Raw genomic sequence first — 22,660 nt, 5'->3', positions numbered from 1 at the left:
CCCAGCGTCCCCCACACTTCCTACGCCCATGCATTCAATGAGAGTATAAATGCGTTTTCTTGCTACCCTGATGTGTATTCTGTGAGTTAAAAAGTTGTTTAATATTCTCCTGTCCCTGGCTGTTTTTCATGAATCTGGATGGGTTCGGGCCTGTCAAGTAGAGAATGAATTAGCCCAGTTGTGCCACTAGAATGTTGGTGAAAATCTTTACCTCTGTGTTAATGAAATTGGCTGATAAGAGCTGCTAAGGAATGGATTCTTACTTGCGCCAAAAAACGTTGTACATCTGGCCCTTAATGTATAGCATTTAACTTTACCAAATAACGAAATAAGAAAACCACACAACAGGAAAGAAACACAACACCAATTTATAAAAATAGATTATATTTTTATGAATTTTTAGAGTCTTTGAAGAACAGAATCCACAGAGTGTTCCGGATATACAGATTTTCAAAGGTTTTATCACTTTTTATTAAAACTGCTAACGAGCATTGCTTAATCTAAAGTTTTCAAACTTCAAAAACGTTTGTAAAATTGAGTTCAGTTACTCTGGCCTGGCTTGGTTGGCCAAATCCAACAGGGAGAAGATATGGGGGACCAAAGGGATAGATTTGGACAGTTACCTGGCCACCAGAGCGTTTTCTAGTCTAGTACTAGCCATTGCAATACGACCGCTGTAGACAATAATGGAGTGGCCTGATGCAGAGGTTGCTGGACGATTAGATCCTCAAAGATGCTTCAGTTGCTGTGGAGTTGACAGGAGTAGAAATGACTGAATGTAGTGGTTGGGGGACGCACAGCAAGTTTTATTATTTGTTTAGTGTTTTTAGTCACTTGTTTCAGGCGGTAGGGTGCTACAGGCAGGTGGTGTGCCCGTCCGACACACGTATGTAGTAGAACTGTTCAACGCGTCACCATATTGCCTTGGTGACGTCCCTGCATCTAGTGCACACCTTTGGTGTTTAGACAATAAACCTCCACAGTGTGGCCAATTATCGCAATTTATTGGTGCATTGTTTTCAATTTGTAATCCATTTCATTCATGTTTTACATTTAAATGCTTTCAAAAAAACTACTCCAATGCATTTCGGTTTTTGTACCCTTCATCGGGGAGCTTCTGTAAACAAAGACCTTAGTTAGTGTGCTCGGTGACTTCTGTGAGTTAGTCCGACGTTCGTCTCTCCCGCGAAACCCGGAAATGAGTGGGTTGCGCCCTAGGGTGGTGTGGTTAATATAGAAATAGGACTTCATAAGCGGCCATGTTGAGAGGGTGAAATGTGCACAAGTGCACAAAAATTTTGGAAGATACCAAAACACAAATTGACAGACACACCAGAGAAATAAATGAACGAAAAATTAGAAAGTTCAAGAGAGACACACAGGATTATAAACTAGGGGAGGTATACACTTGGGCGACGTGTATGCCCAACGAAGACGTAATAAACCATTTAATCCCCAAACAGATACAGCCTCCTCCGGAAGCGACACGTCAAACCGACCTCCAAGAAGAGACAAGCCCCAAGAACACGCTCGAGCCAATGAAACCACACAGGCCACCAGTGAGACAGCTGACCTCACAGAACCATCTACTGCGGTTCCTTTTTTAGTGGAAGGACAGGACCATCAAGACGACCCAGGAGGGGCCTTAGAAAAGACAAAAGAAACCTCACAATTCAACACGCGAAGCATGAAGAAGAACAAAAAGAAAAACACTTAGTTATAAACATATCCAACACCACCTTGAGCCCGCATGAAATGAAGGTACTATCCAAAGGCACGTCATTTATACCAACTACAAAAACCAACCACCTTGAACTCCAAATAAGTACATACAAATTCATTCGGAAGCTCAAACTAAGACATTTCTTTGACCACGTAAGTCCTTCAACCACCATGAAACCGGACCAACTAATGGGACTCAGACCCACCAGCACCTTTGAGGCCCCAACGAGCCACAAAACCATAGACCTTTTTGAGACATTAATAAAACAAGACATTTCGAAACTCAACTACAACAAGTCAGTGCACATGAATATGACTCAAAAGGATCACAACGCCCTACAGAAAATTGCCAGGAACACAAATATCGAATGTGTGAAGGCCGACAAGGGAGGGGCATTAGTATTAATGGACTCCAGTATGTACAAACAAAAAATGGAAGAACATATCCATGACGAGCAAACATACATGAAACTCCGGAATAACCCAACCAATCAATTCAAGGAGAAACTCACCCAAATTGTCAATAAAGCACACGAAATGTCCATCATAGATGATCGAACCAAAAAGTACCTCATACAATCGTTTCCAAGAAGTCCCACTATAACCATGATTCCCAAAATCCATAAGAACTTGATGGATCCCCCCTGTAGACCTATTGTCTCCACAAGGGGCTCCCTACACGAACCAGTTGGGAAATTTATAGACCGCTATCTACAGCCCATAGTAAGAACTATGAAGAGCCACTGCGGTAATTGCAACTGCATCATCAGGGGCACCTCCATCAACCACCCCATGAGAGGGAATAAAATACAACTAAAAGTCAACGCATCATGCGACACGCGAAACGTCATTTATCTGATCAAATGCCCGTGCGGCAAGATATATGTCGGCAAACGGAAAGGAAGGTAAAGATTCGTATTAACGAACATAAGTCCAACATCAGGACACAAAACGCCAAGTCCAACGTGGCAGTACATTTCACTGAATCGAGACACATCTCCCAACTAAAATTTTTGATATTGGAAGTTGTCGAAAGATGTGAAGGCACCGACAACAACAAAGAACTACTCAGAAGAGAAATGACATGGATTTTTAAACTTCAGTCCATGAAGCCCATGGGACTGAATGACCGGTTGGAATTTTCCTGCTACCTATGAAGCACCTATTTTTGGTGTTTTTCTGTCGTTTACAGACATTCCTGATGTGCTGCGACCAATATACCTTTTATTGTACCTGCTTATTTATGTTTTATTTTATTTTATTTTAATTCATTTTCACAATTGGATATAAACATTTCCATTTTCGTTCCCATCGCGGGTATCGAACCCCCACTTGTGCACATTTCACCCTCTCAACATGGCCGCTTTGGAAGTCCTATTTCTATATTAACCACACCACCCTAGGGCGCAACCCACTCATTTCCGGGTTTCGCGGGAGAGACGAATGTCGGACTAACTCACAGAAGTCACCGAGCACACTAACTAAGGTATAGCGCTGAGACTTTATTTACATGTTCCGCATAGGCGCTCGAGATGCGCAATGGAATATGAATTCCGCCCACCATGGCCCAACTAACGTCCACCATTATCATTTTTTTAGACACTGTATACGCCGAGAACACGTGAGAAAATAATCTTTCTTCTATTTCACACGCATGTTTAACCACTTAAACCACCCCGAAGCACCTCGTTAGCCCTGTTACCAATCACTGCAACCTCCCTCACTTAGCACATCCCCACGTAATATGGACTTCAAACACACGTTAACACCGACTCTAAACACACCGTGACTGAGCCGTTCACCCCATGCACTTACCTGACCTGCATGCAACGCTGAAGTAACCTTGTAAATATGATCCCACCCTTAGTGTTATATGCTCTGTCTTTGTTTACAGAAGCTCCCCGATGAAGGGTACAAAAACCCGAAATGCATTGGAGCAGTTTTCTTGAAAGCATTTAAATGTAAAACATGAATGAAATGGATTACAAATTGAAAACAATGCACCAATAAATTGCGATAATTGGCCACACTGTGGAGGTTTATTGTCTAAACACCAAAGGTGTGCACTAGATGCAGGGACGTCACCAAGGCAATATGGTGACTCATTGAACAGAGTTGACAGGAGTCCCTTTGTGGTAATTCCTTGGCTCACGGGTCCTGTGGTGCAACTTTGGCCACAGAGGTCAGGTCGAGGCACTGTATTACAGCTTTGGGTTGGTAAAAAAACATGGTATTTTACCAATCCAAAGCTGTAATACTGTGCCTGAAATGGTAAAAGGTTTGTTATTTTACGGCTCAAAGTGGTTGGCACCATGCAGCTCTTATGCTTAAACACTTTGCTGTAGGAATGGCAACATACTTTGCCCCTTTCTAGCTTGTCATGGATGGCACTGTGCTAATCCTATGCTTAAAAACGTTTCAACCAGCACTCTTCATCCATTGGTCTATTTTTGTCATTGATATTTTAATTCTGCCCACTGCCTTTTGGAGTAGTTGGACAGCCTACTTCAGACACTGGCCAACCTCGCTGTGAGTGATGACATTATGCTCTCTGACAGAGCCCTTCCACACAAGTAGTAGCCTACAGGGCTATGGACTACTGTATTAAAGTCTGATTTGTACGGTCAAAATGTTGTTGGTTTTAGCCATTCTGTTTTTTCCTGCTAATACTGTATCTCCTCAGAAATAAAGATTTATAAAAACTATGACAAAACAAGCTTTGTCAGAACCAAAGGGTTGGCAGCCACTGCCAGACTTATTGGGTGATTTAATGGTAGTTGGGTCTGGCTTTGGCAAAGAGCCGTTGATGCTGAGTAAAATATTACATATACACTATGGATAGGTGCTTTCAGTCAGCCCTCTTCATCTACACGTCATTTGTTAACCAGATCTTACATACTGAGTATCCACTTCCACTGCCAAAGGTACTCCAATGCCCTCCAGCCTTAACTTTTATTATGGGTCCTGAAGTTCTTATTCTTTACTGAACTCCGAGCCACTTCGTGGGGTGGCACATTAATTCCCTTTCTCACTGCAGTCTGCTGCCACTTTCTCCTCTGTGCTCATGCTGACCTTCTTTACATGGTGAAGCACTCTTTGCTTCTGCCATATATTTCCATAGGAACGTCTGCTTCAAGGGTGCTTTGCTGTCTGACTTATTGCATGCATTTTTCTTGTTTTGACTGTACTGTCCCCTCCCCCACTGTCCTTCAAGCCTTCCCTGATACCAAAAATCTCATGAGCTTCCGAAGTGGTTCAAACAGCGCACTTCTGTTATCACTGCATATAAGGTTCGACCCGTGGGCCCATTACTGGCTTTCTGTGGAATACGCTTTTTTCCAGATCTTGCTTAAGTTTAATGTTGTACAACTCCATGACCAACATCTCTCTCCCCCCCCCCCCCACATATATGCCTGCTTTTCTGATCTTTCTTTTTAAGTTTGCTTGAGGTCATCTGCTGTGCCTCCCGTGACTGGTATTTCCCCACTTACCTTCAGATCTGATAGGCTTGAGACCACCTCTCACTCCATTTCTTTGAAAAAATGTTTAAATAAATTGTATGTTTTGGGACTTATTTTTATACTCTGCTCGTTTTTCAGGATGCCTACGAGGTGGGGTGAGATGTTGGGAAATATCAGCCTTCTTTGCTGCCTTCCCTAGGACTTTCGTTCCTTTTGTGCCAGCCGAGGCTGTTTTGTCTATGTGTCAATGCGCTTATACCAGAGCAGTGTAATTCATTGTTATCTTGGCCGACTGATTGACTGTCTTCAAAGATGTCAGTGGTCTTCAGATAACTCCCTGGAGACTGAAGCTTAGCACTCCCACTGGTACTTGTGAAAGCATGGTGAAAAGTCACGAGCAGCAGCTCCAAATTGCTTTGTAGCCGCCCTGCTATCACAAAAGCCACAACTTATTTTATCACGACGTCATATACGGCCCTGGGCAGAGGAGCGATGCCATTTGTGCCAGCCTTTCCAATGTGTGCACCCGGCCAGCATTATGGCTCCTCCCCACCATCACAGCCTAGTGCGTGCCTTTCTCACTACCGCCTGTTCCTATACCACAGACAGCAGTTCAGTGAGAAAGAAAGTTTTGACTAAGACAGGTGAACACCCTGGGAAAGGAAAAAGAAGGCAGCCACAAATGACTATGTTCCTCTGTAGGGCAGCATGTGGAGAAGTGTGGCTCAATGGTTAGAGGAGGCATACCCGGAAGCAGAGGTCAGACCCGGGACCAGGGTTCAATTCCCGACGCGGCAGGGTCTGAGCCCAAGTGTCCACGGACTCGATAATTCTCACTTTGGTGCCTACTCGAATCACGGGTTCACACTCTGCAACTCTGGGCAATAGCTTGCTTAATCTCCACTACGGCCCCCGCGGCGGGATGCCTGGCTTTCACCTGGGGGATGCCCAGTACGGGTTATCTCACAGGGAAAAGCCAGGACGGGTTCCCAATGCAAGCGCCGGGACACCCCGTTGGGGTAGCCGTGCGCTATATAAGATACACTAAAAATAAAATAAAAAATAAAGAAAGATTGTCTATTTATAAAGTGCTCTATCACCAATACTGGGCTATTGTGGTGCTAAAAAAACACATTTCTAAAAAGTGAAGTAAAAACAAAAAACACCAGAGCTGCCAAAGGCTACTGAGTTCAGGGGGATAGCTAGGTTCAATCTCAGTAGCCTTCTGATCTTCATAAAGGAGATGAAGAGGCAGCGTTTCCCATCTCTCTGAAGCAGTGATCGAAAAAGCTCTGTCACACGCAGATTTTAGACCGGGTTTTGGGTTTGTGAGGGGTTAGCAGTTTGAGTCAAATAAAAGGCTTTGGGGCACATGCATCAATATTGCTTTTTGCGATTCCTTAATTGCGAAAAATAAAGAATCGCAATTAAGGAATTGCAAACTGCAATGCATCAAGAAATTGCTAAAAAAATAGCGATTTCTTAAAATTCCTTAATTGCGATTCTCTAATTGAGAATCGCAATTAAGGAATACCACCCCATCCATTCCTATGGGCCTAGAGGCCCATAGGAATGATTGTGAAGACATTCTTAATTTGCGATTTTCCATTAGAGAATCGCAAATTTAGAATGCAATTTCAAGGGTGCAGGGGTGTCCAAAGGACACCCTGTTGCACCCCTGAAATCTGCCTATAAGTACATCTTGCACACACACATGCCCCAAGGGCATGTGTGTGTGTGAAATGGAACTTTGAAAAATTCACTTTAGTGCATTTTTCAAAGTTTTCGCAAATTACCATGAAAGTCAACTTCATAGTAATTTGCTCCCCTTATTTGCGAATTCGCAAATTTTTTAAGTTTGATGCATTGCAATTAAGGAATCTCAATTTGAGATTCCTTAAATGCAATCGCAATTTTGCGATTTCTTAAATTGCGAAAAAGGACAAAAATGGTGATGCATCCCAAAAATTGAAATTGCATTCGCAAACGGCCGAATTTTGCGATTCGCACCATTTGCGAATGCAATTTACAATGATGCATGTGCCCCCATGTGAACTAGAGAGCGATTTAAAAAGGATATGCTTCTTCACCGGCAGCCAGCCAGTGTAGGGAAGCAAGAATGGGAAAAATCGGTTTCATACAGTTGATGCTGCTAGCCAGTCTGGATGCATAATTCTGAATCCACTGCAAGTTACTAATTAAACAAGAGTTCAAACCCAGGTATATAGTCCTGATGGAATGTAAGCAAGAGGGCACAAGTCCTGAAACTAAATATTTGGTTTGGGCCCCAAAAAATTAAGCACATGACTCCGGTTCTGGAGTTGGAAAAAGCAAGAATTCACCTCCTTTGAAACATGCACTGCCAGCTTTGGAGCGGAGTCGATGTTTATTCCAACATTTTTCGTCACATTCACTGGGCTGGGTCCTGGAGCCATTGAGGAATTTAGGAATTCCGGAGGCATTTACCCCCACATGCATCAATCTAGGATTTTGCATTTCTTAAATAGCGAAAATTAAGGAATCGCTATTTAGGAAATGCAAAATGCTATGCATCAAGAAATCCTAAAAGTTTTTAGGATTTCTTAATTTTCGGAAATTGCGATTCCTTAATTGCGAAGTGCAATTAAGGAATGGCATTACATTGATTCCTATGGGCCTAGAGGCCCATAGGAATCAATGTAGTCAATTGGAAGGCAGTAGCAAATTGCGAGTGGCACTTCGAAAATTTCATGGGTGCAGGGGGGGGGTCCAAAGGACCCCCCCCCTGCACCCCTGAAATGCATTTGAAAGTGCATGTTTCACACACACATGTCCTAAGGACATGTGTGTCTGTAACTGGACAGTTTAAAAAATGCATTTTTAAGCATTTTTAAACAATTTCGCAAATTACCACGAGGTTGAACCTCGTGGTAATTTGCACTTCCAATTTGAATAACTGCAATTTTTTTTTAAATGATGCATAGCTTTTAAGGAATCGCAAATTTGCAATTCCTTAAAAGCAATCGCATTTTTGGAATTCGGTAAAAATACCGAATTACTCAAAAATGCTTGATGCATCCCAAACACATATTTATGAAGTGCAAACGGCCGAATTTACCGATTCGCACCGTTTGCACTTCCTAAATAGGTTGATGCATGTGCCCCAAAGTCTCAGTCCTTCTTCCACCCGCAAGTATGCATCTGTTCTGTAGCTGGTGGTATCTTGCACTGCTGATTCCCATGTAGTAGCCGTTCTCTGTGTGAGGTAAATAAGTACTGCTGATGCTGTACATTTTCTAAGCAGGAGTGAGATTTCAAACTCCAATACCGTGCTGCCGCTGCCAATGCTGTACCTGCTCTGTGGGAGAGATTTGCATTTCTAATGCTAGTGTGTTTTTTTTTCTTTACCGTGGCACATGTTCTGGTCCTGTTTATCACAGTAACATTATTCCGTATGCTTGAACTAAGGTGGTCTCAAAGCTTAAAGTACCGGTATAGCATTACTTGTGCTATATTTGGGGTAGTTTGTGCTTAGGCTCCTGTAACTTTTTGACCACATAAGGTATCCTCACCAAATTTGCGTCCTTTTCTTCCAACACCATGGGGATCCAGGGTTTGTGGATTCCCCTGGAGGTGGCCCAGAAATTAGCCAAAATACAGCAACATGTAGGTGTTTTTGAGAAAAATGGGAAAAAGTGCTGCAAATTAAAGCATCTGTTTTTTTCCTGCAAACGGTATCAAAGAATTTGTGGGGCTGAAATTACCATTTTCCCAGCTTTTAGGAACTGACAGACTTTTGTCAGAAAACCAACATTTTTTGCAGAGTTTTGGCATTTTACGGAAATATAGCCTATTTTTGCAATTTTTTGTGCTTTCAATCTTCTGCCAGTTAATTGTAGAAATGGGTGTGAAAGCAATAATGGATTCTGGAAAGCTATATATTTTAGAAAAGAAGACAAAACTCTGAATTCAACAAAGGGTCATTTGTGTAGCTCCTTCAAGGTTGCTTTATAGAAACTAACAGTTAAATGTAGGAAAACTTGAAAAATAGTTAAAAATAGCAATTTGTGCCAACTTTTTCACCTGTAACTTCTTTTAATTATGACAGCTGTTTGAAAGCAATATACCGTTACATCTGCAGGACCTTTCTGGTTGTGGCAATATATAGGACTTGTAGGTTCACCAAGAACCCGACGAACCCAGAGCCGATAACTGAGCAGCCTCTTGCAATGGTTTTTCATTATGTACCGGGTATATAGCAATTAATTTGGGAAAATATATACATGGAAAAATCGGTATGAAAGACACCTATGTATTTAGGAAATTGGAACAAAATATAGAGTTTAGAAACAGTAGATATTTGCACATTTCTGAAATTGTGAGTACCCATTCTAGCATGAGAATTATAGGTCATTTTTCAAAAAGACTTATTTTTTACACATTGTCTTTCATTTGGAAGGCAGAAATGCATCGAAAGTCAATAGGTAATAACAGTTGCTCTACAATTCTGTGTTACCCTAAGTCTCTCGATAAAAATGGTACCTCACTTGTGTGGGTAGGCCTAGTGCCCGTGACTGGCCCGAAATGGCCCAAAACGCAACCTGGATACACTTTATGTTTATGGTGAAAACTGACCCTTTCTTTGCAAAGTGCCTAGCTATAGATTTTGAACCCTAGCTCTGCCGGCACCTAGGGAAAACTAGCTAACCTATACATTTTTTAAAACTAGACACCCAGGGAATTCCAGGATGGGGTGACTTGACTGGCTCTCGCCAGGATCTGTTACCCAGAATCCCTTGCAAACTTAAAAATGTAAAAAAAAACCCATATTTTCCTCACATTTCTGTGGTGGAAAGTTCTGGAATCTGCGTGGATCCACAAAATTCCACCCACCCCGCGTCCCCAAAGTCTTACGAAGAAAAATGGTACCTCACTTTTGTGGGTAGGTTTAGTGCCCGCAACAGGAACGGGCCCAAAATACAACATGGACACACCACAATTTCACAGTGAAAACGGCCCTGTTTTTTTGCAAAGTGTCTAGCTGTAGATTTTGAACCCTAGCTCTGCTGGCACCTGAGGAAACCTAGCAAACCTATACATTTTTTAAAACTAGACACCCAGGGTAATCCAGGATCGGGTGACTTGACTGGCTCTCATTACATCCCGGGTGTTGATTGATCCCGGGACAGAGGTGGCAGAGTCAGCACAAGGAGTGAATGGAGAGCCAGAGTGTGCCTCCCTGACCCACCCTGATACCGAAGAGGCTTAATGTAGCCAAGAACGGAAGTACAATTTGACCTCCTATGGAGCAACATAACGTTATGTTCCATTACTTAAACCTTTTTTCTTACCACTAATAGAGGCGTGAGAGGTCTCTATTTCACACCACGGTCCTGAAGAAAGCCCACATGACCTACCAGGCATATGTAAGGGCTGAAACATGTCAACCTTTTTTCACTTAGTGTGAACGAGTCATAATAACTCACGTTCACCGACTTAATTTTTAAATCCATTGCCTCTAAATACAGAACTAATAAATAATTTTTCTGATCAAGAGAGACAATTTTATTCCATCACTTTTTCACGTCACAGTCACTTATCACTACTGTTTTTAACAAATGGGTAATGCCTCCTGGATGGAGGTTGCATGAAAAAACAACCCGATGATTATGCACACACGTGCGAGGGACGGCGGAGAACAAGATATACCGCTCAATACCACACCTTTTACCAGCACGTGCATGAGGGTTAACATTGGGACTACTCGGAACAGTTACGGCATACCCAAAGTTATGCAGGACAAACACCACCAGCCATCAGTGCACGCTTTCACCAGGCACAAACACCACCAGCAGTCAGTGCACGCTTTCCCCAGGCACATACACACCACCAGCCATCAGTGCATGCTTTCACCAGGCACACACACACACCACCAGCCGTCAGTGCACACTTTCACCAGGTACACACCACCAGCCGTCCGTGCACGCTTCCACCAGTACACACACCACCAGCCATCAGTGCATAATTTCTACAGGCACACACACACTACCAGCCATCAGTGCACACATCAATTGCTAACGCATCCTCAATTAACTATTGTAGAAATCCCAGTATGGCACACTTTACTTTTAAACATATTCATCTAAAGCGCAACATGCTACCATTGCTACATAAATAAATTCACTTTTTTTGACCTACAATTTATAGACTTTTGTTGCAATTGGTGTTGCAATATTTTTTTTCCTTTTTACGGCTCGCCTGCTGATGCGCTCAAGCGCATAGCTGGCGAGCTATATTGTGGCTTAAACAGAGTTTAACCATCTCGGCGATTTGTTGCAGTGCCCGAGAGCGCGTGCACATCAAAGCCACCAGCCTCGTCGGGCATCTCAAGCTTCCCCCAGCCTGCATTTCTCCTCCCCTAATTATTCACTGCACGGCCAGCCGGCCGGCACATCAAAGGCTGCTGCTCCCGGCCCCTATTCTTCCCTTCTTGCCTCTCCCCGCCCCCCCCTTCCCATCACAGCAATGCCGAGGGCTTGTTTATATTGCAGCCTAACCATCTCACACGCTTCTCTTGAAACAGTAACCGTTGTTGGTCATGATATAATTAAACGCTCTAATTATTTTATCAGGGCCACACAGAATTTTATAAAGTCTTTTGCTGGCATTTTCGTTTTATGCTGATTTCTATTTTACACCTATCACATGCTGGCGATTTGCTTCAAATGAATACATTTATCCTGAATCCCGTTACTAGAGCTTTCTCCTCTTCTGCTATATATGGGTTTTAGTTGAATTTCATTGATCTCTTTTACTAATGATTTATAAAAAGTGCCACCCACCACAAAGCTCCACCTACACAGCTCCACCGATGCACCTACACAGCTCCACCGAGGCACCCACCACACAGCTCCACCGAGGCACCCACCACACAGCTCCACCGAGGCACCCACCACACAGCTCCACAGAGGCCCCCACCACACAGCTCCACAGATGCACCCACCACCCAGCTCCACAGATGCACCCACCACCCAGCTCCACAGATGCACCCACCAACCAGCTCCACTGATGCACCCACCACCCAGCTCCACCGATGCACCCACCACACAGCTGCACCGACACCGCTCCACTGATGCACCCACCACACAGCTCCACTGATGCAACCACCACACAGCGCCACCGACACAGCTCCACTGATGCAACCACCACACAGCTCCACCGACACAGCTCCACCGATGCACCCACCACAGAGCTCCACAGATGACCCCACCACACCGCTCCACCGATACACCCACCACACAGCTCCACCTAGGCACCCACCACACAGCTCAACAGATTCACCCACCACACAGCCCCACCGAGGCACCCACCACACAGCTCCACTGAGGCACCCACCACACAGCTCCACCGAGGCACCCACCACACAGCTCCACCGAGGCACCCACCACACAGCTCCACCGATACACCCACCACACAGCTCCACCGATACACCCACCACACAGCTCCACCTATGCACCCACCACACAGCTCCACCTATGCACCCACCACACAGCTCCACCTATGCACCCACCACACAGCTCCACCTATGCACCCACCACACAGCTCCACCTATCACCCACCACACAGCCCCACCTATGCACCCACCACACAGCTCCACCTATGCACCCACCACACAGCTCCACAGATGCACCCACCACACAGCTCCACAGATGCACCCACCACACAGCTCCACAGATGCACCCACCACACAGCTCCACAGATGCACCCACCACACAGCTCCGCCGATGCACCCACCACACAGCTCCGCCGATGCACCCACCACACAGCTCCGCCGATGCACCCACCACACAGCTCCACCGATGCACCCACCACACAGCTCCACCGATGCACCCACCACACAGCTCCACCTATGCACCCACCACACAGCTCCACCGATGCACCCACCTCACAGCTCCACTGATGCACCCACCTCACAGCTCCACCGATGGACCCACCACACTGCTCCACCGATGCACCCACCACACTGCTCCACCGATGCACCCACCACACTGCTCCACCGATGCACCCACCACACTGCTCCACCGATGCATCCACCGACACAGCTCCACCGATGCACCCACCACACAGCTCCACCGATGCACCCACCACACAGCTCCACCGATGCACCCACCACACTGCTCCACCGATGCACCCACCACACTGCTCCACCGATGCACCCGACACAGCTCCACCGATGCACCCACCACACAGCTCCACCGATGCACCCACCACACAGCTCCACCGATGCACCCACCACACAGCTCCACCGATGCACCCACCACACTGCTCCACAGATGCACCCACCACACTGCTCCACCGATGCACCCACCACACTGCTCCACCGATGCACCCACCACACTGCTCCACCGATGCACCCACCACACAGCTCCACCGATGCACCCACCACACAGCTCCACCGAGGCACCCACCACACAGCTCCACCGAGGCACCCACCACACAGCTCCACCGAGGCACCCACCACACAGCTCCACAGAGGCTCCCACCACACAGCTCCACAGATGCACCCACCACCCAGCTACACAGATGCACCCACCACCCAGCTCCACAGATGCACCCACCACACAGCTCCACCTATGCACCCACCACACAGCTCCACCGATGCACCCACCTCACAGCTCCACTGATGCACCCACCTCACAGCTCCACCGATGCACCCACCACACTGCTCCACCGATGCACCCACCACACTGCTCCACCGATGCACCCACCACACTGCTCCACCGATGCACCCACCACACTGCTCCACCGATGCACCCACCACACAGCTCCACCAACACAGCTCCACCGATGCACCCACCACACAGCTCCGCCGATGCACCCACCACACAGCTCCGCCGATGCACCCACCACACAGCTCCGCTGATGCACCCACCCCACAGCTCCACCGATGCACCCAGCACACAGCTCCGCCGATGCACCCAGCACACAGCTCCGCCGATGCACACAGCTCCGCCGATGCACCCAGCACACAGCTCCGCCGAGGCACCCACCACACAGCTCCGCCGAGGCACCCACCACACAGCTCCGCCGAGGCACCCACCACACAGCTCCGCCGAGGCACCCACCACACAGCTCCACCGATGCACCCACCACACAGCTCCATCGATGCTCCAACTAAGCTCCACCAATGCACCCACTAAGCTCCACCAATGCACAAACCACTCAGCGCAACCACAGCATCACTCAGCGCAACCACAGCATCACTCAGCGCAACCACAGCATCACTGGTTCAAATATGTTCTTTCAATGTTTCAAGCTGTTTTCAAGCTTTCACGCTTTATTACAAATCACAAAAAGATGTTAATATTTCACTTCTGTTCTTGGATTTTCGTCACAATAAAAAACACTGAACATAATCTTCACAAAAGTTATTTACAAAAGTTTAAGCTATTGCCATTACAAATTAAATAAATTATTTAATTATTAATTATTTAAAAAAATTAAAAGCCATTGTTATTTGTAATATCAATACATCGAAGTCACGTAAATACAAAACATGTTGCATTACAAATGCTATAGGTGTCACATTTGCGAAAGTTATAACTATTGGCATTGTAAATGACAAAGCTATTAATTTAGCTATTTTAAAAAAATTCATTTATAAGACCAATAGCTCAAACTTTCCTAATGTGAGCCCTATTGCATTTCCAATGCTTGTTTGCAAAAAGTCTAACTGTAGATTCTGAACCCTTACCTCTGCTGGCACCTAGGAAACCTATACATTTTTGAAAACTAGACACCCAGGGGAATCCACCAGGTTCGTTCTGGTACCCAAAATCCCTTGCACACCTAACAATTTGTAATACAAAAAACACATTTTCCTCACATTTCTGTGGTGGAAAGTTCTGGAATCTGCGTGGATCCACAAAATTACACCCACTCCATGTTCCCCACAGTCTTCCAAGAAAAATGGTACTTCACTTGTGTGGTTGGGTCAAGTACCCGTGACAGGCAAAGGCCCAAAACCTATTGAGGCGACATCAAAATTACCTATCACAAACAAAACTGGTTTTGCAAGGGGGGGTCCCATGAGTTTTTGGCCCCGGGCTCAGCGGCTATCTAGGGAAACCTACCAAACCCACACATTTCTGAAAACTAAACACCCGGTGGAGTCTAGCGAGGTGTAGCTTGCGTGGTGTCCCCAACATTTTCCTACCCAGAATACTCTACAAACCTCAAATTTAGCTGAACAAATCACTTTTTTTCTCAAATTAATGTGTGGTAACGTTCTGGAATCAGCATGGATCCACAAATTTCCTACCACCCAGTATTCCCCCAGATATCCCGATAAAAACGGTACCTCACTCGCATGGGTGGGTCAAGTACCCACGGCAGGCAAGGGCCCAAAACCTATTGAGGTGACATCAAAATTACCTATCACAATACAATCTGGTTTTGCAAGGGAGGTCCCATGAGACTTATGGCCCAGGGCTCGGCGGCAATCTAGTAAAACCTACCAAACCCACACATTTATGAAAACTGGACACCCAGGAGAGTCCAGTGATGTATGGCTTGCGGCGGTCCCCCAATATTTCCCAATCCAGAATCCCCTGCAAACCTCAAAATTAGCTGAAAAATAATTTTTCCTCAAATTTCTGAGTGGGAAAGTTCTGAAATCTGTGTGGACCCACACATTACCTTACCACACAGCGTACCCCAGGTCTCCCGATAAAAATGGTACCTCACTCGCGTGGGTGAGTCAAGTACCCATGACAGGAAAGGGCCTAAAACTTATTGAGGAGACATCAAAATTACCTATCACAAAACAACCTGGTTTGCAATGGGAGTCACCTGGGTTTTTGGCCCTGGGCTCAGCGGCCATCTTGGGAAACTACCAAACCCACACATTTCTAAAAAACTACACACCAGGGGGAGTCCAGCAAGGCATGGCTTGTGTGGATCCCCCAACGTTTTCCTACCCAGAATGCCCTGCAAACCTCAAATTTAGCTGAAAAAACACATTTTCCACATATTCAAACACGAGGCTTCAGCACTGTACAACAAGTCTTAGTAATTCAACATCCACGTTCAGAAACAGTAGAGACATGGAAAGATATTCAAATCTAAGATATATGTTTCTTAAAAGATTTCTCTTTATTTCTTATTTTCACAAAGGCAGAAGATCATAGCCAACTCGTTTCGTCTCCCAAAGAGACTTCTTCAGGGCTTCACAAAGTAAAAACGGTATATTCATATAGGCGCTTGTACATATCAAATGTTTCAGAGTCCAATGTTCTGAAGAATTCTATGTAAAGAACGTCAGCAATTGCATGGTAACCCACAGCTAATGTTCTCCCAGTATTCCGATTCGAAAGAAAATATTTTCCACATATTTTTGGGTGGAATCACTGTGCCGGCACAAATGTCCTACCCCACAGCGTTCCCTTCAGTCTCCTGAGTAAAATGATACCTCACTTGTGTGGGTGGGGCAAGGGACTGCGACTGGGAAGAGCCCAAAACATAGGGAATAAGGGTAAAGCACTGAAAATTCTAAGCGCTATATATTTTAAACATCTATTTTTAGCCAATTCTGCATTGGACACCCACGCAAGTGTGGTATCATTTTACTCGGGACACTCCTCGGCACATCATTGTTCTCGTCTAAAGCAGGCACTTCATCCGCACTGAGAGTAGCTTTATCCGCACTGAGTAGCTTCATTATCAGATGATTCCTCGTGGACAGAAAACTCACTGCCTGAATCTTGCACTTCCTCCTCTCCCTCATATGCACTGTCAGTCTCATAATCAGGGTCAGAGGGAAATTCAAAAAGCATACCAACCACCTGCTGAGCAGTAATTCTGCTGCTAGCCATAATCTTTAAATTACTAACCAAGGTAACTTGTCAAACAAGTCAACAACAACAAACACATTGTAAAATAACTAATAAACAAAATGTGGCTTTATCACCACAGACTTATATGCTCCAAAACTATACCACTCACTTGTCAGAAGCAGATGGACTCACCACCTACTCTGCACGGGCACAGCAAGGACTAACAATTTCCCACTAAAAAAGAAAAAGAAAAGGACACATAAAACAACGCAAAAGACATCACAAAGAATTTCACTCTCCAAAAATAAACTAAATATGCTGCTGTTTTGACACCAGTTACTAAAAATTCACTTGTGCATGACAATAATACTCATTTGGAGTAAACACAACAAAAGACATTTTTCTTACCAAATAAATGCAACTACGCAAAACTGCAGAAACCGCAAACAAGGACAAAATGTACTAGAATGAAATGAGAAACAAAACATTACAATCACATTTGCAAATAGTGAACCAGTCCACGCACAATCTACCAGCCAAGCTGGTGGGCCTAAAAGCAAAAGGCCGACCCCAAGGGGATTGGAAACATTCAACCCCATAAAGGGGAGCGACCCTGTCCATGGGGCCACTTCCCACAAACATCTATATAAAAAAAGAATTTCCTGGTGGCCTAGTGGGCCATCTGAAATCATTTTGGGCCAACCTTCCCCAAAGAAACGGCCAGACAATATGTCCCCCAAAGGGGAGCGACCCTTGCCCAAGGGGCTGCTAGCCGCATGCATTACAAAAAAATAAACTAAAACAAAACAATTCCTGGTGGCCCATCTAAAAAATGAGTTGGGCTGATCTGCCCCCCAGGGGGCAGAAACGGCCATATAATATGTCCCCTGAAGAGGAGAGACCCTTGCCCAAGGATCCGCTCTCTGCATGCATTACAAATCGATAAAAAAAACTTATCTAAAACCCAAAAAATCACTGGTGGCCTAGTGGGCAATCTAAAAAATTATTTGGGCCGATCTGCCCCAACCCATGGGGCAGAAATGGCCAAACAATATGTTCCCCATGGGGAGCGACCCTTGCCCAATGGGCCGCTCCCTGAATTCATTGCAGATTTAAAAAAAAAAAGAAACTAAAATAAACAATCCCTGGTGTCTAGTAGGCATTCCTGCTGCACAGTCGAGCGATCGTACAGCAGGAATGCTCAAAGATACATTAGCGGAAAGGAAAACCCTTTCCTTTCCCTGATGCCTCTTTGTTTCTAAAATTACCCCCTCCTCGAGGAGAAACTCACCTTCTCCTCTTGGACGTGCTGGAAGCAAATGGCTTCCACTGTGTCTTGGTTCATCTAATGATGTTGGCGCATGATGCACGCTGACCTCATTAGATGACGTGGAGGAAGGGGCGGGGAGATGCGGAATGGCTTCCGCTGTCCTTCCCGGGGGGGGCAGCATGATCGTCCGTTTCCCCCGTTGGCGGATGCTAGGACCACACACCCACCGTGTCTCAGAACGGCTCCCGGCGGTCCTGAGCACCGAAAGGGTTAAACTCCTCATTGGACAGTTTGTTTATTTTAATATGTCTAATTTCTGTGACTGACACACTCTCATTTTGTATTTGAGGCACACTTGCTTGGAGAAAGTACAGAGAGAGACAGCTGGAAATACTTTTTAATTACATTACATTTTGTGAATATTTTGACGGTGGGTGTTATATCAAGAATAACATTCTTTTGTTGTTTTTGTGCATTTTCAGCGACTAAATAAGCATCTGCAATGCAACAGGTGTCGCATTTACTTGAGTTTGAGCGACTAACATTGTAAATGACAATGCCTTTTTTTATGGTTTGGTTTTTAAAACTTAAATAAAAGGTATTGCCATTTACAATGCCAATAGCTTAAACTCTCGCAAATGTGAGACCTGTTGCATTCCAAATACTTGTTTAACTTGTTTGTATTAAATATCTATGTTTGAATGCCACTTTAGTGCAATATGCTATTGAATGTTGGTGTTTATGTTGCTACTTTCATGATCTGTGCAGGAAGAAGCATGAGTGGTGATAACACAGAAAAGACAATTTAGAAATTGTATTTACATTACTGTTAGACCTGGCACCATTGGCATGGGTCTCCCTTCCACTTTTTTTTGCTGTTGCCTCCTGTGGTTTTGCTGGTCTAGGTGCTTTTGGCACTCTGCCACTGCTGTTCTGTGCCAAAGTGCAAGTGCTCCCTATTGTAAATTGTTGTAATGGATACGTGACTCCCTGATTGGCTACTTGATTTACTTGTCAGACCCTAGTACAGTGCGCCATGTGTCCCCAGGGCCTTTAACTCAAATGCTGCTTTTGAGATTGCAGCACTGGTTGTGCCACCCACAGAAGCAGCTTGTTAAATGTGGCTCAGGCATGCCATTGCAGAGCCTGTGTGCAGCCTGGGGCTACCATGTCGACTTGGCAATTGCACACACTTGCCAGTCCCTAAAACCTTCCCTTTTCTACATGTTAGTCACCCATAAGGTAGGCCCAAGGTACCCCCATGGGCAGGGTGAATTGTATGTAAAAGGTAGGACATGCCCTGATGTGTCTAGCATGTCCTGATAGTGAATTACAGCTAATTTCGTTTTTCACTATTGCAGGGCTACCTGGTCCCGTAGGCCAGAATGGGCAGTTTGATTATAACATCTTATAATCCTTATTGACCCAGGGAACTAGGTAGAAATTCAAGTTTAGTATGCCTAAACTCAATGTTAAAATACATCTTTTAGTGGGAGTGATTTATACATTCTGTGTTTGAAAATACCACTTTTAGAAAGTAGGTATTTTCTTGCCTAACCATCCAGCATGCCTCTGCTAGGTTTGTGTATTCCATGTCTGGTTTGTGAGTGACAGGGGGCTGGAGAGGACTTTGGCTCCAGCAGTCTGATGGGTCAGGGCTGGGCTGAATAGGACCTGCACTGAATAGAGAGAAGGGGCAGAGAATTCCTTTAACTGACCTGAGCCCTCATAGAAAAGAGAGTAGGGGGAGATTTCCTTTCAGCTACCTGGGACAGGTCTGCTTTCAACAATGCTGTCTCCACCTCCTGCCAGGAAGTTGCACAGAACTGGTTTTGGCTGGGCACAGGCACCCTCTGCCTTCAGAGGACAAAGGATTTACTGGTATAAATATTGGGGCCCAGACCCCAGAACTTTAGATCACTTCTGGGAATCAAGACAAACCTTTGCCAAGGAGGAGAACCATGGAAGCTGAAGTAGGAGACGGTCCCAGTGCTGTTTGCTATTTCTGGCGTTGGCCTGCAGTGGTTACTTTATTTGCCAAGGAAAGGGGAAGAGAACCTTTGTGAGCTTTTCATCATCTTGAAGAAGAATCTCCAAGGGCTTGAAGTGTACTTGCCTCCTGCCTCAAGTCTCAGGGATACAAGACTTCACTACCAGCTCCCCTGAATTACCTTGCTGGGAATTCTACCTGCAGAGAGGTGCCTACTGTTTGGGCCCTCTGAGAAGACTGCATGTCGCTGGGAGATGGAAGCGCGGTGCAACAAGGAGAAGCGTGTTGCCGCCGCAGCAGTTGCAGTCACATCACGAAGAAGCGTGCCGCTGCCTTGGCTGTTCACCGTCGCATCACCGACGAAGCGTGTCGCATCACCGGAGAAGCATGCCGCCGCAGAGGTTGCCGTCGCATCAACAGAGAAGCGTGTCGCAGGGCCTGTCGCGGCTCAGAAATTACCGATTTTGACGCACGGCCGTTGGGTGTGCACACATCGCATCCAACGTTGTCGCATCGCATCAAAAATGCCATTTTGTCGCATTGCACCGGATTGTTGCATCGCATCGAGGCACCATCTTGTCGCATCATCACCGGGCCGCAGTAAGAAACGACGCATCAACTCCCCTGCGCAGCAGTAAGGAACCGACACTTCCACTCCCCTGAGTGTTAGGAACATTGCATCAACTTTCCTGCGACCCTTTTGTTTGTATTGCGTGACGCATCCCAGGTACTTTGAGAGTAAAGTGTTGCATTTACCCTCTACATTGAACTAAGATATTTTCTACCATTTTAATGTCTTATTTTTGATTATAGTATTGTGGATTTTTGTCATTTGGTCTTGTGTTAAGCCTAGTAAAGATTACTTCTTTTCCTAAACTGGTGTGGTGTCAATGTGTAGTGTTTTCACTTTATTACTGTATGTGTTCAGAAATGCTTTACGCACTGCCTCTGAGATAAGCCTGTCTCCACGTGCCAAGTTTAAAATGAATGCAAAAAGTATGAATGTTTAGTAACTAACTGATACATTTAGATAGGGCACCGTCTACATCGTTTATTTACTGTGGGAACGAAGAACGAAGCTGCAGACGATTGCTGTTTATTGGCTCGAGTTGACCTATCAATGGAATACATTGATGCATGTTTTGTGTTTTTCTATTAGTGCGTGTTTCCTAGCTAGAATATGGCAAATTTTTCTGAACTACTCTTTGTGAGGAGTTCTTTTCCTGACCCTCTCTGATGCCCTCTTTTACAGAGCTTAGCTGAGAGCTACTGCTGACCGCTTTAGTTAATTGCCACTTGGGCAGTGACTCGTTCGATTTTTTTTTGCCTTTTCCTTATGATTTTACTGGGGTAGCTACTGATGTAACCATTTCTTGCATACGGGGAGATGGCCGAGTTTCTTGAACTGCACTTTATGGAGAGTTCGCCTGCTGAAATGCTTCACTGATCTCACTCTTTCCAGGAACTCTTTATGGGTTCTAAATCTAATTTATGCAGATTAGGGATTTATTCATTATTTTCTTGATATATTTGTAAACTGATTTATCTGATTTACTAATTTGAATAAAGCGAATGAGGAATTTAATAAGCTCTTATTAAGACAAAGGTTTTTGAACCTATCACAAACTCAACATTGCCTTAACTTAAATGACTAAAATTATGATGTAATTTGAAATGGTTTGATTTATGCTCCATTCATAAACGGTGACAAAGATCCATTGGCCTGCAGAAGAACATAGCGCAGAGCTAGATCCCACTTTGTAAATCCCGGTTTAAACTGAGTACTGGATAATTTATAAATCATTCATTTCTGTGCTATCTGTGGGCTTGAGCGTATTAGGCAAAATTTTTATGTATTTTTATTTTCTGCAGGAGTAATTAAAAACGGAGGGGTAAAGCCTAACATCATTCCTTCGTACTCTGAACTAGAATTTTATCTGCGAGCCCCCTCTCGCAAAGATCTTGTCCTTCTCCGGAAAAAAACATCTGCCTGCTTTAAAGCTGCAGCAGTTGCGACAGGGTGCAGGGTAAGTCTTTTTTAAAAGCTGCATTTGACTATTTACCAAGGCTGTAATCCGCCGATTTTTGCTTTTCCTTTACTTACATGTTAAGACATGAATGAGTTGTTTTTGAAGTTAATTCAACCATGTCTCTGCGTTCTTGTAATATAACTTTGATAGGATAGGCTAGAGAAAAGGGATTGTGTTAAGATGTTTCCAGTATTTTGTTACTGTGATGTAGGTGCTTGGTTATTTTTTCGCAATTTTAATTGTCATTTTATTCCTCTGTGCATCTCATGCACAGCATTTAGGTTTTCACCCCCTTTTTGTTCCACGCTTTTATTAATCACAAGGTTAGTAAGTTTCTTTCGCATGTTTCTTTTTAAATATTAACCAGCGCTGTA

At 44.9% G+C, this 22,660-nt stretch overlaps 1 protein-coding gene across 2 annotated transcripts in view; it reads left to right on the top strand.

Moving 5' to 3' along the window:
* The window catches only part of PM20D2 (peptidase M20 domain containing 2), a 184,932-nt gene that overhangs the window by 49,466 nt on the left and 112,806 nt on the right, over positions 1–22,660 (top strand). For both annotated transcript variants that reach the window (XR_015296622.1, XM_086926660.1), the window contains exon 4: positions 22,129–22,283. Coding sequence is in view for 1 of the 2 variants with exons in the window: in XM_086926660.1 (XP_086782786.1) it covers positions 22,129–22,283 (155 nt within the window). In the remaining variant the exon portion in view is untranslated. The remainder of the gene's footprint in view (positions 1–22,128; positions 22,284–22,660) is intronic.

This window comes from Lissotriton vulgaris, chromosome 6, assembly GCF_964263255.1.
Source record: "Lissotriton vulgaris chromosome 6, aLisVul1.2, whole genome shotgun sequence".
NCBI classification, from domain to species: domain Eukaryota; kingdom Metazoa; phylum Chordata; class Amphibia; order Caudata; family Salamandridae; genus Lissotriton; species Lissotriton vulgaris.
The sequence above is the reverse complement of the archived record's forward strand: the minus strand, read 5'-3'. Positions and strand labels throughout refer to the sequence as shown.